This window comes from Pomacea canaliculata, linkage group LG10 (assembly GCF_003073045.1).
Source record: "Pomacea canaliculata isolate SZHN2017 linkage group LG10, ASM307304v1, whole genome shotgun sequence".
Classification (NCBI taxonomy): Eukaryota; Metazoa; Mollusca; class Gastropoda; order Architaenioglossa; family Ampullariidae; genus Pomacea; species Pomacea canaliculata.
In genome coordinates this window covers 18,216,712-18,231,015 of record NC_037599.1, presented here as the reverse complement: position 1 = coordinate 18,231,015, position 14,304 = coordinate 18,216,712, and the positions used below count along the sequence as shown (strand labels likewise).

The 14,304-nt window shown below is 40.6% G+C and overlaps 1 protein-coding gene across 1 annotated transcript in view; it reads left to right on the top strand.

The window, feature by feature from the left end:
- Nucleotides 1-11,268: 11,268 nt before the first annotated feature.
- LOC112573303 (transcription factor AP-2-epsilon-like) overlaps nucleotides 11,269-14,304 on the top strand; it is a 43,696-nt gene continuing 40,660 nt past the window's right edge. The window contains 1 exon segment of the mRNA XM_025253532.1: nucleotides 11,269-12,458. Coding sequence (XP_025109317.1) covers nucleotides 12,261-12,458 — 198 coding nt within the window. The 5' untranslated portion in view covers nucleotides 11,269-12,260.

Below are 14,304 nucleotides of genomic sequence, written 5' to 3'. Positions count from 1 at the left end.
TTTCTAAGCAGTGGGCACTATCCTGTGTGGTCTCGGCTGACCCATACCTTGTAGTAGGAGCTTGGACTGTGACGATGCATCGCCTTTCAGTTGATGTCCGCTGTTATTGATGTAAATATGTCAGCAACGAAAACCGAGGTCGATTGTAGCTCATGGCTTGTGCTCATTGTGAGTAAATACAGACAGTAGAGAAGACCGTTGAAGTACTTTGCCAAAAACGAATTTCAGGTGCGTTGGGATGTGCCTGTGTTATTAATTGATTTACTTATTTTGCTTGGAATGGTAGCGATGGAGACAAGCACATGTCGCCAGGCCTGGCACTCGCAGACTAAGGGAAATAACTCAGGTTCTGGTTGTGACTAGAGCTCATCGATTGTCTGGAGGCACCGGCTAGCCTGGGTTTGGGGGGAGAGTACGAGTCAGGGCTGTGTGCAAACACGAGTGTCATCCTTACCTCAGACAGGCAGAACAAAGTTGATGCCACCATCATCGTCTTTGTCATCACAACCATCACAAATCCCAGAGAATCCATCATCCATCAATTCTTGCTTTCTTCACTGCTGTTTTCTTCTTCGTCATCACTATCGTCGTTAGTTTCACTTATAAACATCACCTTCACCAGTATGATCATCGCATTTTGGGAATTCTTTTGGAACCTATCGTCACTGGCATCGTCAATGTCCTCGAGCACATCAGTTTTACTCACCACCTACTTCTTGCTAGTTGCCTCTTTGAGTGCACGCCACGATCCTCTTGTCCTCTCTTCCTCTGTTCTTCATTTTCCTCCCCACACTGTGTTTAGCTTTGCCACGATGTCTTTTTCTGTTTCTTTTGTTTCTTCATTGTTGAACTGTTGGTTCGTTTGTCGATTTTCGTGGACTGTGCTAACCCCATACACGGGAAAACTCGTTCTGTAATTTAATAATTAATATTATCAACATAAGTGGAATTTAATGTACATCAACCCCGGGAAAGTTCAGTTTATTTATGTCTGTTTCTGGAATTTTTTTCTTTCTTTTTCATCGCCTCTTCCTCTCATGCATGGTTCTCTTTCTTCCTCACAAGTACCCCAACATGTGTCACGAACAGCCTTCGCGCTTGGACATTAATGGTCTCTCAACGAGGATCAGTGTAACAGGTGCAAAGTGTACCATGATATCAGTTTCAAATTGTCGCTGGTCCATCTCTGGTGTCGGCACTTCTTCGCCAGCATCCTTTTTCATCGTCGCATCCGTCGACGCACTCACACCCTCTTCGTGGGAGTGGCAGAGCGGCGGTCGTTTCGGTTGATGGGTCTCTATATTAAAACCTGTTTGTCGCCGATGCCCTTAAGTGGCAGGTGTGCTGATGACTTGCCTTTCTGTTGACTAAATATATTGTCTTCGGGTTGGATCGGTTGTAACAACATTACCACCACTACCTATCTATAGGGCGGTCCGGTGCCGTAATTTGTCTCTAACACAGCGAAGGTTGGCTGTTCTGGGTTCAGATCTCGTCTCCCGCACCTTGTTCTTTCTCTGCAAGTGACATCTGTTTACAGGGCTGGCTGCCTTGCTGTGATATAGCCTTAGCCGCTGGCACGGCGTAAAACACCAATAAGTTAGTTGAAGAGCCTTATGTTTAAAGAGGTTTGCTAAATTCAGTAACAATAACAAAAGGGGCCAAGTAAAACAACCAACAAAAAAAAAAACAACAACACAAAAACAACAAACAACCCCCAAAACAACAACAACAACAACAACAACAACAACAACAACAACAAAAAACACACACACACACAACAAAAAAAAAAAAAAGAAAAAAAAAGGAAAAAACTAAACAAAGCAAACAAAAAAAAAAACAAAAAACAAACAAACAAAAAAAAAACCAACCAAACTTTAACTTTGTGGCAACAGAAGTGTGCCAGAGATGGATGTTATCGTGTGCTGATGGTGTGACACGTGCAGGTGCACAAACTGCAAGTGAGCATCACTGTATGCGTTCAATCGAATGCACATGGGGGCGGGGGATGGTGCAGATGCTTTCATGCTGCTAGCTCAGCGTGGTACTCTCCACTCATGGAAATCAATAACAGACATTACCTTGCTCTCTCTTTCTCTTTCTCTCTTTGATCGCCCCCATTTTTCTTCCTTCCTTCCTTTGACAAAAGATCTGTGTCTCATCATGTTTGAACAGAAATGAAGGGAAATGAAAAGAAAAGGGAGATTATCCCGTTCATTTCCTGGACAGGCTTTGTGTTTAAAGCCAAACCACCACTGGCTCGGCCTGGTTTTTTTTTTTATTTTGTTTTGTTTCTTGTCTTTTACTTTTTCTTTTAGCTGCTGTTGCCAAAGGAGTCTCTAGTTAGAAATATATGTTTATATTTTTTACATGGTTTAGATACTTAGATGAGGGAATAAGAATGAAGATAAGGTTAAATGTTCCTAAAAGTGTTCCTGAAGGCAAAGACAATGTGGCTCTTTGCGAACGATGAAGTAAAGGTAAAAGGAGAGGAGGTATATCACCGTGAAATGTTGTGAAGGGTTGGAGTGTATTGGATTCGTGAACGACTTCAATGTCTTAGGTACGTTACATGGCCGCACGTGGTCTTTGAAGGATCTGCATAACTGATTACACTTTTCGACAAAGTTTGGCAAATAGTCCGCTGTTTGTCATCAGAAAATATTTTTTTTCAATTTTAACCTCACATTCCACAAAGTCTCAGGTGGACAAAAAGATTTTTACTGACGATTGTAAGATGTTAGGACACTAGTTAACATCGGATAGGGTAGAGAGAGAATAATCACGAGAAAGGACAGACCTTTGATCATTTATTGACACCACCATTGGTTCATATCAAGAGATAAGTCATCAATATTAAATAACAACGTACCCACAAGAACATCATTCATTATATAACAATCAGTATTATTTGGTCCATCTTGTTTGAGACCTGCATCGCACACTTTAAAGGCTCTGTACAGAAAGAGAGAAATCCGCCTAATACTTGCCTCAGAGGTATCCTCCTTGACTGCTCACAGACTGTCTGGGTCTGTGGAAGGTGAAGGGAGAGACAAAGGAAAAATGAATGAGAGAAAACCAAGACGATTATAGAGTTCTGTAGCCTGGGCAATGTTCCATAATTTTTAATGGAATGAAAGCAACGGTTTTGATGTTCAGTTCAAAGCAGGCACACGAGTAATTTTTTTTAAAACCGAATAGATTTTGCTCATCAAAAGATGCTAATTTCCATAATCTCTGCGATTAACCTCTTTAAGTTCCTGCAATGCCAGCCATCAAATGTCGACAGTCTTCTCTGTGGACACTCTAACTTCAAGCTCTTTGATACAGTAAATGGAAGAACTGAGTTGTATCCATGGAGTCATGTGACATAATGGATATGACATTTACCAATACATTAAAAGGTCAAGGTAATAATTACATATTTATATTTACACCTATAAGTGATGATTATTGTTATAGACTACTAGTCGATCGTAATAAAACTGAAGATGTACTTTGTATGATCATTCATCTGCGAAAATGACTGTTAGCTTATCATCGTGAAGCTTAATTAAAATAATACACGAGCTTTCTCCGAGAGGGGGGAAAATTAGGAAGGTTTTATATCATGCGGTTAAATAACACTAAAATGTTTTGATTCCTGAGTGACTGCGTCAGTAAAGTTGCCAGCTGTGCTCCTAGCAATAAATTTGCCAGCCTTGCTTTTATTAGTGACATGACAGAACCTGTGGTCTACTAACCTACACAGTGTCGTAACTCAAGCACCTGGCACTTCCCGTAGGATGACCCCAGACTTTTAAAAGAGACCCGCCTTCAGACGTTTACCCAACGTAGTAAAGACGTATCGCCGAGACGTAAAGTTGTTTGTGCAGAGCTGGTGTCGCTGACCACTCCTACGTCATCAAATGACGTAAGAGACCCTTTTAGTCGGGTGCTGGCTAAGACTAATGGGATTGACACTCGATGTCAAGCTGATTATGCCCACTGGCGAGGGAGTGAGACCTGTTGCGAGAGGAGGTGGTGTCAAGGACGGGCTGGGAGACGGGAGAAAAGCTAGTCGTGATTTTGGGATGGAGAGAATGTGGGTGTGGGGAAAAAAGATACACAAAACCCCTTCCTTCCTTCCTTCCTTCTTTCATCACATTTCTTTTCTAGCCCATTTTAATTTAGTGTCTGACATAATTTCATCAAATTTCGTTTAGTGTAAGGTGTCATATGCAGATTACCTACACAATATGTCTGACAGAATAAAACAAAAGGGAAAAATACGCATTTAAAAAAAATCTGTTATGTTTTTAACTCATGAACATTCGCCATTTTTGGTCCCACGGTTACTATCGACGTTAAACGACAGCGGCAAGAGATGAAAGGCTCTTAGAGTCGACACTGCCATTCGTCATGCACACTCTTGTCAGGTGAGAGAGCGCCAGTAACTTTCACCTGTGGTCTCCGCGCTCAGCAGTGATGAAAGATTCAAGATTCAAGATTCAAGATTCTTTTATTCTGTCGCCCTCCAGGGGGTATTGAGAAATTAGGAAGTATCAATGCATATACATTCACATTCTTATCATTAAATATAGGGTGTCTCTCATTCACATATATTCAAAATCATCCACTCATTCTTTCCTTTTTCCAGTCACTTCGTGTGAACTTGGATATTGTAATCGAGTAGGTTAAAGCATCTGGACATATCAGAACATAGGATAACCACTCTCTTGTTCTCCCTCACTCTCTTTCACAGGTGTTCTGTATTCTTTACAATTTCTTTATCACAGGGGTAATGCACTCCCATCCATCCCTGTGTACAATATATCCCACACACACACACACACGTTTTATCAATTTAACTAATTTACTGTTCTTAGTAATATCTTTACAAATTGAGATAGTCTACTGAGGGTCTTTTTATTTTTTGAGGCTAATAAGGATTGGAATTTGTAAGCATTTGGGTTACGAGTATAGTAGCTTGGTAAGTATTTTTTTGCGCTGGGTATCAAATTTGTTACAATTAAAAAGATAATGGAATTCATCCCCTATGTCCTTGGTGTTGCAGAGTCTACAGAACCTTTCATTTCTAGGGATATCTGTTTGCCTACCTTTATTCACTGGAAAGTGGTTATTCAATGACCTAAATTTTTATTAAAGGGAGGTAATCATGTGGGGGGTAGGATTTTTAAGTAGGGTTCTAGTAAGAAGCTGCTTTTAAACATTCTATAAATTTGAGTATATTTGTTTGGAGTCTAGTTCCCCTAACCAATTCTGGATATACTGGTCCTGTAGGACACAATCTACTTTCTTCTTGAACCAATCACCTGTTATGTTTATGCTTTTCTGGTTTATCATATTCCACTTAGGCCAAGGTTTGCAGCGTTGTCTGGATAGTACTGATATAGCTAGACTTAAGAATGTTTGTTTCGTGTAGATTTAAGAGCATTCTATATGTAGTGCTTGATAGTTTATTACTGTTGCTAATCAATTTAAACCAAAAGCTAAGCATCCTACTTTTAATAAGAAGACTAACAGGGAAGCGACCACACTCTCCAAGCACTATACAAGATGGGGTGGACTTTCTTATTTTGAGACCATTTTATAAAATCTTAGCTGTAGTTTACCACAAATGTCACTAATTCCTGATGCCCAATTTCACAACCATAGGTAAGTACTGGAAGAACAATTCTGTCAAACATGTCAAGTTGAATATCTAGTGGTAGCTGTGACTTTTTACATTTTTTCAGTAAAGCAAACATGGCTCTTGAGGCTCTGTCATATAGGTCTTTTTGTGCTACTAGAAATTTGTTATTGTAGTTTAGTTTCAGGCCAAGATAGGAGTAATAATCTACTATTTCAAGTTTCTCACCGTTATAAACAAATGTTGGTTTCTTTCTTATTTTACCTCTAGAGAAAATAACTATTTTTGTTTTGTCTGAGTTAATTGTCAGGTTCCACTTGTCACAGTATTTTTTCATGCTGTCTAAGGCATTCTGTAGATTTTCTGGTGTTTCGGATAAAATGACAGTATCATCTGCATATAGGAGTATGAATAATTTAAGAAGCACATCAGTTTCTTGGGGGGTGAGGTTATTTGGTGTCAGTTTGGCTAGTTCTGGGAGACCACTAACAGAGTCTGCTAAGAGATGAGTTTTCAGATCATTAAGATAAATTGCAAAATAGTAGAGGAGATAGGTTCTCCCCTTGTCTGACACCATGACTACTTTTAAAGAACTCTGGCTGGTTTCCATTAATCTTAACACAGGATTTTGCCTTTTGTATATATCCTTGATTATATTCATGAATCTTCCCTTGGCTCCAAGATCTAGCAATTTTTCCACAAGTAAGTTCTATCTATCTTGTCGAATGCTTTCTGGTAATCTATAAACGCGCAGAAAACTCGTTTTTTTCTACTTAGTAAAATTTCAAGGATGCTTTGCATGGTGAATAGGTGGTCAAGGGTGGATAACCCCTGCCGAAAGCCTGCTTGTTCCTGCCCTATGAGATCATTTTCCTCTAGGTAATGTTTTAAGCGTACATTAAGGACACTTGTGAATAGCTTACCAAAACAGCTAAGGATTGTAATGCCACGGCAGTTATTTGGATCACTTTGTTCTCCTTTGTTTTTAAAAACTGGTGTTATAATACCTGTTGCCCATTCTGTGGGGGCATGACCTGTTGCTAATATGAGGTTAAAGAGGGCTGTGAATAGGGTCAGAGTCTTTGGTTGAGAAAATTTTAAGAATTCATTTATTATATTGTCATTTCCACAAGCTTTATTTCCTTTTAGCTTTTTTAGGCAATTAGCAACCTCACTCTCTGTTACTTCACTGTTGAGATAGTTATTGCTAGTTTCAGTGGTATTCACAAGTAGGTCAGTTTCAGGTGTGTAATTGCCAGGATTGTTTATCTCCATGAAGTGCTGTAAAAATTCATTACAGGTTGGGGTTTCCTTCTTTATTTTATCACTGTTATTCTTGTTCAGAATGTTCCAGAAAACCTTTGGGTCTTACTTCTTAAGTGTCTGATTTTCCTAAACCATTTTTTGCTGGTAGAGTTTTAAACTGCTTTCTTATTTCTCTCTTGTAATCATGTCCAGCTCTATTCATGCGTGATTGGGATTCTGGGCTGTTACACGTTTTCGCTTGGCGCCGTGCTTTAAAGAATTCGCGTCTTTTCCTGCGACAGCTGGGGTTAAACCATGGTTTGGTTTTAGGTTTTTGACTAGGGACTTGCTGTTTCTTTGGGTTGCTGGCATAAGGGAGTAGGCCACATCTACTAGCACTATCCAGCATAATATTACATACCTCTTGGGTTATTGCATCAATCGTGTGTAAGTCTACTTCATGATTTCTTTGTAACAGCTCGTTGACTTCATTTGTTAAGTGGCTAATCTTGTTAGAATCTAGGGAACTAATAAAGTCATCTTTCATTCTGCTTTTCCATTTGGGTTTCTTTAGTGTTGTGTCCTTCTTTACTTTATCATCATTTAGTAATGGGAGTACTTTGGGTTGAAGGTTTTGTTTGGAGGGTAGTTTGAGGTGGAGTTCTAGTGGACAGTGAATATCAGAATATAACTCATTAAATTCTAGGACATTAAAGTCTTCAATTATATTAAAGAGTTCTCTAGACAGTATGAAGTAATCTACTATGCTTGAGTTTTTACAGGTAAGCTTTCCTGTGTTTTTTGTCGGACCTGCTCTTCCATTGACAATTGCAAGGTTTAGGTTTCTGCATAATTCAATTAGTTTTTTACCATAGTTATTAGTACTTTTGTCTTGGGAGACACGTTTTGGTAGATCATAATAATTATTGAGACTACAATCAGGGTTCAGTGGTTCATCACTCAGGTTTTCTGAGATTTGCCCAGTTCTAGCATTTAGGTCTCCCATTATACATATATGTTCTGTTTTAAGAGCAAGAAGGGTCTCCTCGAGTTCACTAAATGCATCTAAATTTACATAGCGTGACCCTTCAGGTGGCATGTACATGCCCACAAACATAATATCCTGTCCTATGGCTTCCTTTTTTACTTTTAGAAATAAGGCATCCTGGTTTATCTTGTGATCAACAAAAGAGTAATAATGCACACTATCGTTATCTATATTATTTTTTCCAGCTTGCTCTTCAAAAATAGTTACATATTGAGCGAGCGATTCCCTTACTAGCATAAGAACACCTCCCGATCTTCTTACGCATTTGCTACGGTTCTTGTAGAAAGACACATAGCCATCAATGTGGATCGAATCAGTGTTGTCTAACTTGCTTTCACACAGGCAACAAATATCGTATGACTTAATCAAGTCTTCTAGGTCCGGGAAAGTTAACTTCGAGGTAACGCCACATACATTCAGGGTAAGGCAGGACAAAAGATTTACTGAGTCCACAGGTTTCTTAGGGTAGGTACTTACTACCGTAGGCCCACGACGGCATGGAATGTCATAACGTGCATATGCCGGTCGCAAATGTTCAGTACACTGTTGGCTCGCTAGTTGGAAAGACACAGAGTTATCCCCCCCTGGGCTGGCCTAGGCCTGATGATCGGTCGTAAGGGTTTCGTCTTCAGGTTCAAGGAAGATACTCTCTGCCGGTGTCTCGGACAGGTACTCCAACCCAAGAGAGGCGTAGTCAATAGCCTTCACCCCAAGCTTGAAGAGGTCATCTGGGGTCTCGATCGCTATTGGTTTTGGATGATCTGCAGGGGAAAGTCCAGGAGGAGATTTCTTGGTGCACATTATTTTGCCGTCTATAGTCCACCCCATGTAGCCCAGTCTCTTGACATAACCGAGCAGCCTGGCGCGAAGAGGAGTGATGTCATCGTTGATGAAGGTGCGCTCGTAACCGGGTTTACTTTTTAAATTCTTTTTCTTTACCATCACTTCATTCCTTTTGCGCCTAGAGACAAACTTGACCAGCACAGGTCGGGTCCCCCTGGCTGCCTTTCCTGCGCGGTGGACCACAGCAATGTCAGTAGCAGAGACATCTACTCCAGTATCTTTGAGGACTTTGATTGCTTTCTGCTCCACTTGTTCTGCCGTCTCTCCCTCATTCAGAGACCCCGGCTCCTTAATCACCCCCCTCATCTCCTCCGCAGTGATGTGGTTGGGCACAATGAGGCCCTAATGATGAAGCGGCTACTCTACGCTTCGTTGACCCTTAATACCCACTTAAGCCTCAAATCTTTGTCCCCTTTCCCCAACCCCGGCCCTCCAGGTCGCTGGTACAAACATACACATCAGCTCTTCTTCCAAACTCCTTTCCCCGAATCTGACTACCTTAGTGTCCACTGTCGGCTGGACTCGTTGGTCAAAAGCTGTGGTAAGTACCACTTAAGTCTAACTGACTCGAATAGGTAATGCTTCCATTAATAATGACACTGTGCGGCAACAGGTGTGCTTAATGAACAATATTTGCTCGCTAGGAGCTGTACTTTCCAGGTGAGGGAGGACTTAGCTCAGGTAGAAAAAGGATCTGGTAATTGTCTCCACTAAAGAGTTAAGGAAGCGAAGAAAGGAAAGCTGAACGGTGAAGATAAGAAAAAGAATAAACAAGCCGTATTCAATGAAATGTGATAGGTCTTAATGAATAAAGGAACATTATGAGAAACAACTTAATCAGTCGCTTTGAAGTCTTGTTGCGCAGAAATCGGTTTTAATGAGCACAAGCTAGTGTCTAACTACTGTCTAGTATTATCTTCATGTTTATGCAACTATGTCTGGCAATTGCTTCTGTTTTGTACAAACGGACACACACACATCATCTAAAAGTATCGGAGATACGGATTTTTTCAAAAATCGCTTTGGGTTTTCACCAGGACTCGTGGTGAGTCTCGTGGTAAACCAGAACAGAGAGCATGCCTGCACGTGCTATCTAACCCCATCCTTCTTTCTTTTGCGTTTTTTTTTTTTATTTAAGAATTTTTGCAACTCATGAAAGAATGAGGTCACATTAAAAATAAATAAAATTAAAATATCTGACAAACCCATAAGCTTTTCATGTCTACCTACACACACAAGAAAAAGTTCTTCTCTTCTTCTTTAGGACTGATGAGAAAGTGTATGTGCGCAGGGGTAGGGAAGATCGAAAAGACGATTTAACTTCTTTTTTTCCTACAATGAACTCTTCGGTCTGACAGGCTATGAACGGAAGTTTCATCTGCAAACAAAGGGAGATGACTCAGCGCGAGGCACATTCGTAAAATCGTCACAACCGACGTTTATTTCCTGCATGGTACCATCGTCAGTCCCATCCCACCCCCATTCCTCGCCCCTAATTTGCCACACCAAGGGTGGAGTGGGTAAAAGAGTATCGCTCGTCTGTATCCGCGTGTTTCACATCTTGGACGTGCAGGCGCCATCTAGGTGTGCAGCCAGACAGACACAGACAGAACACCTTGACCCCACTGTGTGCAGCCAGCGACACCCGAGGGTAGCTCTTTGATCTGCCACCATGCACTTGCTGTTGAAACTGTCTAATGAGTGATTGAAGATAGGAACCGCTTGAAAGAGGAGTGCTTAATAACTCTTGTCGCTTTGGTCCTCAGGTAGAGACGGGGGAGGAAAGGGTCACACCCAACCTTTTCATTGAAACAGTGTGTGGAAACCTATTTTCACCCATGATAATATTCCCCTGTGTGTTTTAACGGGGTGGGAGATGCAAAACACGATTAAAAGTGTGGAGGTAAAATAAGGTCAGGGGTTTGAATGGGGGGGAAAAAAAGGAAATAAAAATTGCTTTTATGTTCTGTTGACGAGTTCAAACGTTTAGCAGTTAGTCAACTGTCAAAGTAGAGCGGTGGTGGGTGCTTCCTTGACCCAGATAACGATCTGACCTTGAATATTTGCTTCTGTTTAAGAGATTTTCGTAGATACATATAAAAAATGAGAGATTAGAAAGTAATTAAACAGGTTAAGAACGAATTGATTTGTTAAGCCGATTACAAAAGGATTAAGAAAGCTTAAAACTTGGCGATTTGAGATAACAAAGACGGAACTAATTTGAGAGATAGTGAAAGCTAAAGACAGACATAAGATTTTTACTGATATTTTATTTTTGTCTGTCCATTTGTGAATACAATTCACGCTGGCTTTTCAGTTTATTTCATTTTTCTCTCTACAACGCTTGTTCGTTCACAAATGAAGATATTTCACAACATTATCTGCAAGTTTCCTTTGCTACCTTGTCTCTCACTTCCTCTCGCAGTGACAGGATCAGATAGTTCATAAAATACTGTTTTTGTGTTCATGAGATTTTTTTTAAACGTTGTAGTACAACCCTCTTTCTTCCTTTTATCTTTTTTCTTCTTTCTATCTAGTTTCCTCTTTAAACTCTTCAAGTTTTGTTGTTGTACGGCTGGAGAAACAGAGAAACCAAAGTAAATCTTCTGTCTCTGTCAGATAATATTTTGCTTCTGAGCCCAACAACGGAAGGGGAAGATCGAATTCATTTTCGCACTCGTTCAACTCTAACAGCTCCTGGGTGTAAACGCCGTTCAATAACGCTCGGAGCCAATCACACCCGCCGACTGTGCCCGGCGCGCGCACAGCCTAGAACGGCGACGTTTGATTGGTTGACAGCTAGACTCCCTGCAGCGAGTACCCGCCTTCACGCTGTCGTTCGGCGAGCGCTGTAGGCTCGCGCAAACCCCCCGCGGCCGTTTGGGACGAAAATAGTCCGATCGTCTGCCTTCAGTAGTAATGCGGTGTACCCACAACTCACTCGGGGGTGGAACTTGGCCCATGAACCCGCAAGACCTCTGACCATGTGCCGTGTTGACGGTCAGTTTTCTCTGGACTGTGGGGTCGGCGACACGTAGGTAGTCGCCAGTGGGGAGATGTAATTAGCCTTCAACAGCAACAGCAGGTCCGAGTTGTGGATTTGCACTGCCCTGTCGTTACACTCGACAGTTGTGTCGAGGGCGGACAAGTATACTCACTGTCACTCACGGTAAACATTCTATTGTTCACGGGGAAGAAGACGAAGAAAACGAGCTGAACACATGGGTGGCCAAGCTTCGGAGGAAACGACACAACAAAATTGAGATACCTTTATCGTTTTCTGTGTCAGTTGCGGAGCAAAGGTGCCGCCCATGACAGTGAAGTTGCAGCTGGTTGGCGAAGCATAAAGCTTTGATGGTATCTTGTTCAGGACTACCGCTGAGCTTCGTCATCCTCGTCCGTTGACGACAGAACTGTTACGGTTTGTGCTCACGTCGTCACGAGGGATTGAGTGGGTGACTATGTGTCAGTACAGTTAGGGTTGTTACTTGGATGGAACTAGACATCCCTCGGTCTGCGGTTGTCCTTGGCAACGGTGGATCTACTCCAGCTTTGTCCGACGTCGTCGTTGCTTTCTGCAGGTCGAGCTCCTACACCGCCAAACACAGCATCGAAAACAACAACAACAACACCACGGAGGATTATAACAACGCCAATATGCCGTCAGCGTTTGGACTACGAGAATCAGAGGTGATGTTTGTGATGTAGCAGGTCCTCAGGCCTTCCTTCTTTTGCTTTTGTCCCCTAGTTTAAAAAATTCGGACCGATAGTACTTAGTTTCATTAATTTATGTTATCGTTCCGTTAATAAGGACTAATAACAGTAACAGAAATAATGATGAACAAAGTACAGCTTTGTGGTCAGCGTTGTGTGAAGGTGGGAATGTTTGTGAAAGTGTGTGTGATCACTGGGAAAATCCTAACGATGAAAAAGTTCATTCTCTAAAACATATTTGTCCCGATAATGATGATGATGGGTAATATTATTTTAAATGAATTTTTATGCTTTAAAAAGGCTGCATAAAATTTAATCTTGTGGTGAGAAATTTGAAAACAGATTTTTTTAAAAAAGGGCAACATGTACTGTGCGAATGGCTATTAGTGCACCACCACCACCACCACCACCACCACCACAGTGTACATCAAACAACCACACTTCTTTTGTTTCACTTTCTTAAAGGATTACTATATTATGACTATTGCACACACACACACACACACAGAAAATTTACATTATTAATCAGAGAGAGAGAGATTTGACACTTGATGTCTTTTCTGTCGTTGACTTCATCATTATGACATGGGGGAGATGAAAACATATTCACAAAGCAAAGAAGAGTATAAAGACCGACACATAAGAATAAACAGTTTCGTTCCAAAGCAGAATTGAAAGACCAGCATCTAAAATGTCATTCAAATCCAGAAATACATCTGTGACCACCAGGCACCAAGAATATTTGCATGATTATCATGAACTTGTAGTCTACTGAATGTACATTGTTCTCTGTCTTCAGAATGCAGGCATAGAAGCCCATTCTGTACAATATTATAAATGCTGATACCTTCATATATTCTTTCGTCCAAATCATCCCGAAGTAGGCATTATTAGTTGGTTACCGTTCAAATTTGCTTTTGCCTAATTTTACTTGCTTTGGCTATATTATATTTTGATGCAGAGGGGATATGATCTTTTCTTCTTAATGACAACACCTGCTGTGTTCTCTTTATGACTGGAGGAAATGCCACCAGTAGTTTTGTACATTTAAAATATGTGCAGATGGTTAACTTCATCTTTATGGCGTTTGTTTGATTACAGGCTGTATAGCCATGTATTTACTTAATTTATTTATTTTTTAGCACTAAGGTCAAAATAACTATTATGAGCAAGGTATAGCTAACACTTCTATGCCGTGTAGATATTACAATTTATACAATTTTTCTGGCTGCATATCATCACTTAAAAAAGAACACCATTGCTATTTTTCACTACATTCTGTTTCTGTCTGATTTGGTAAAAACCTGCTGTATACACCAAATCAGATATGACTATCTTCTATTTCTATAATACATTTTTTGTGTGTCACCCAGTTGTGTTTTCTGTGTACAAGCATCTCAAACGCACATTTGTACAATGTTGATAGTTGGACCTTTCCTAGATGACCTCCTATATCTACATACACCTTGGTATGTATGTACAGACATTGCCGCACAGCGAAACTATGAATTTTTTCTTCACAGTTACTTTTGTTTAAGATTAATGTTAGCACTGGGATTTAACATGAGAGATTCTATCATTGAAATTCAATTATTTTAAAGAGGTTAAAATATTCGGGTAACCCTTTATTTCGTGTATGCAAAGCTCACTCCTTATTACATTTTTAGTGAGAAGTACATTCCTAAATATTTGTAGCTATTTCACACATTCACATTTTTGTGTTTGTAGACAGTCATTGTCGATGGGATGAGAGGTATCCCCTACCCTAAGAGACAGACCTAATTTGTAGAACAAAAATACGGAGCCTTAACAATGATGTATG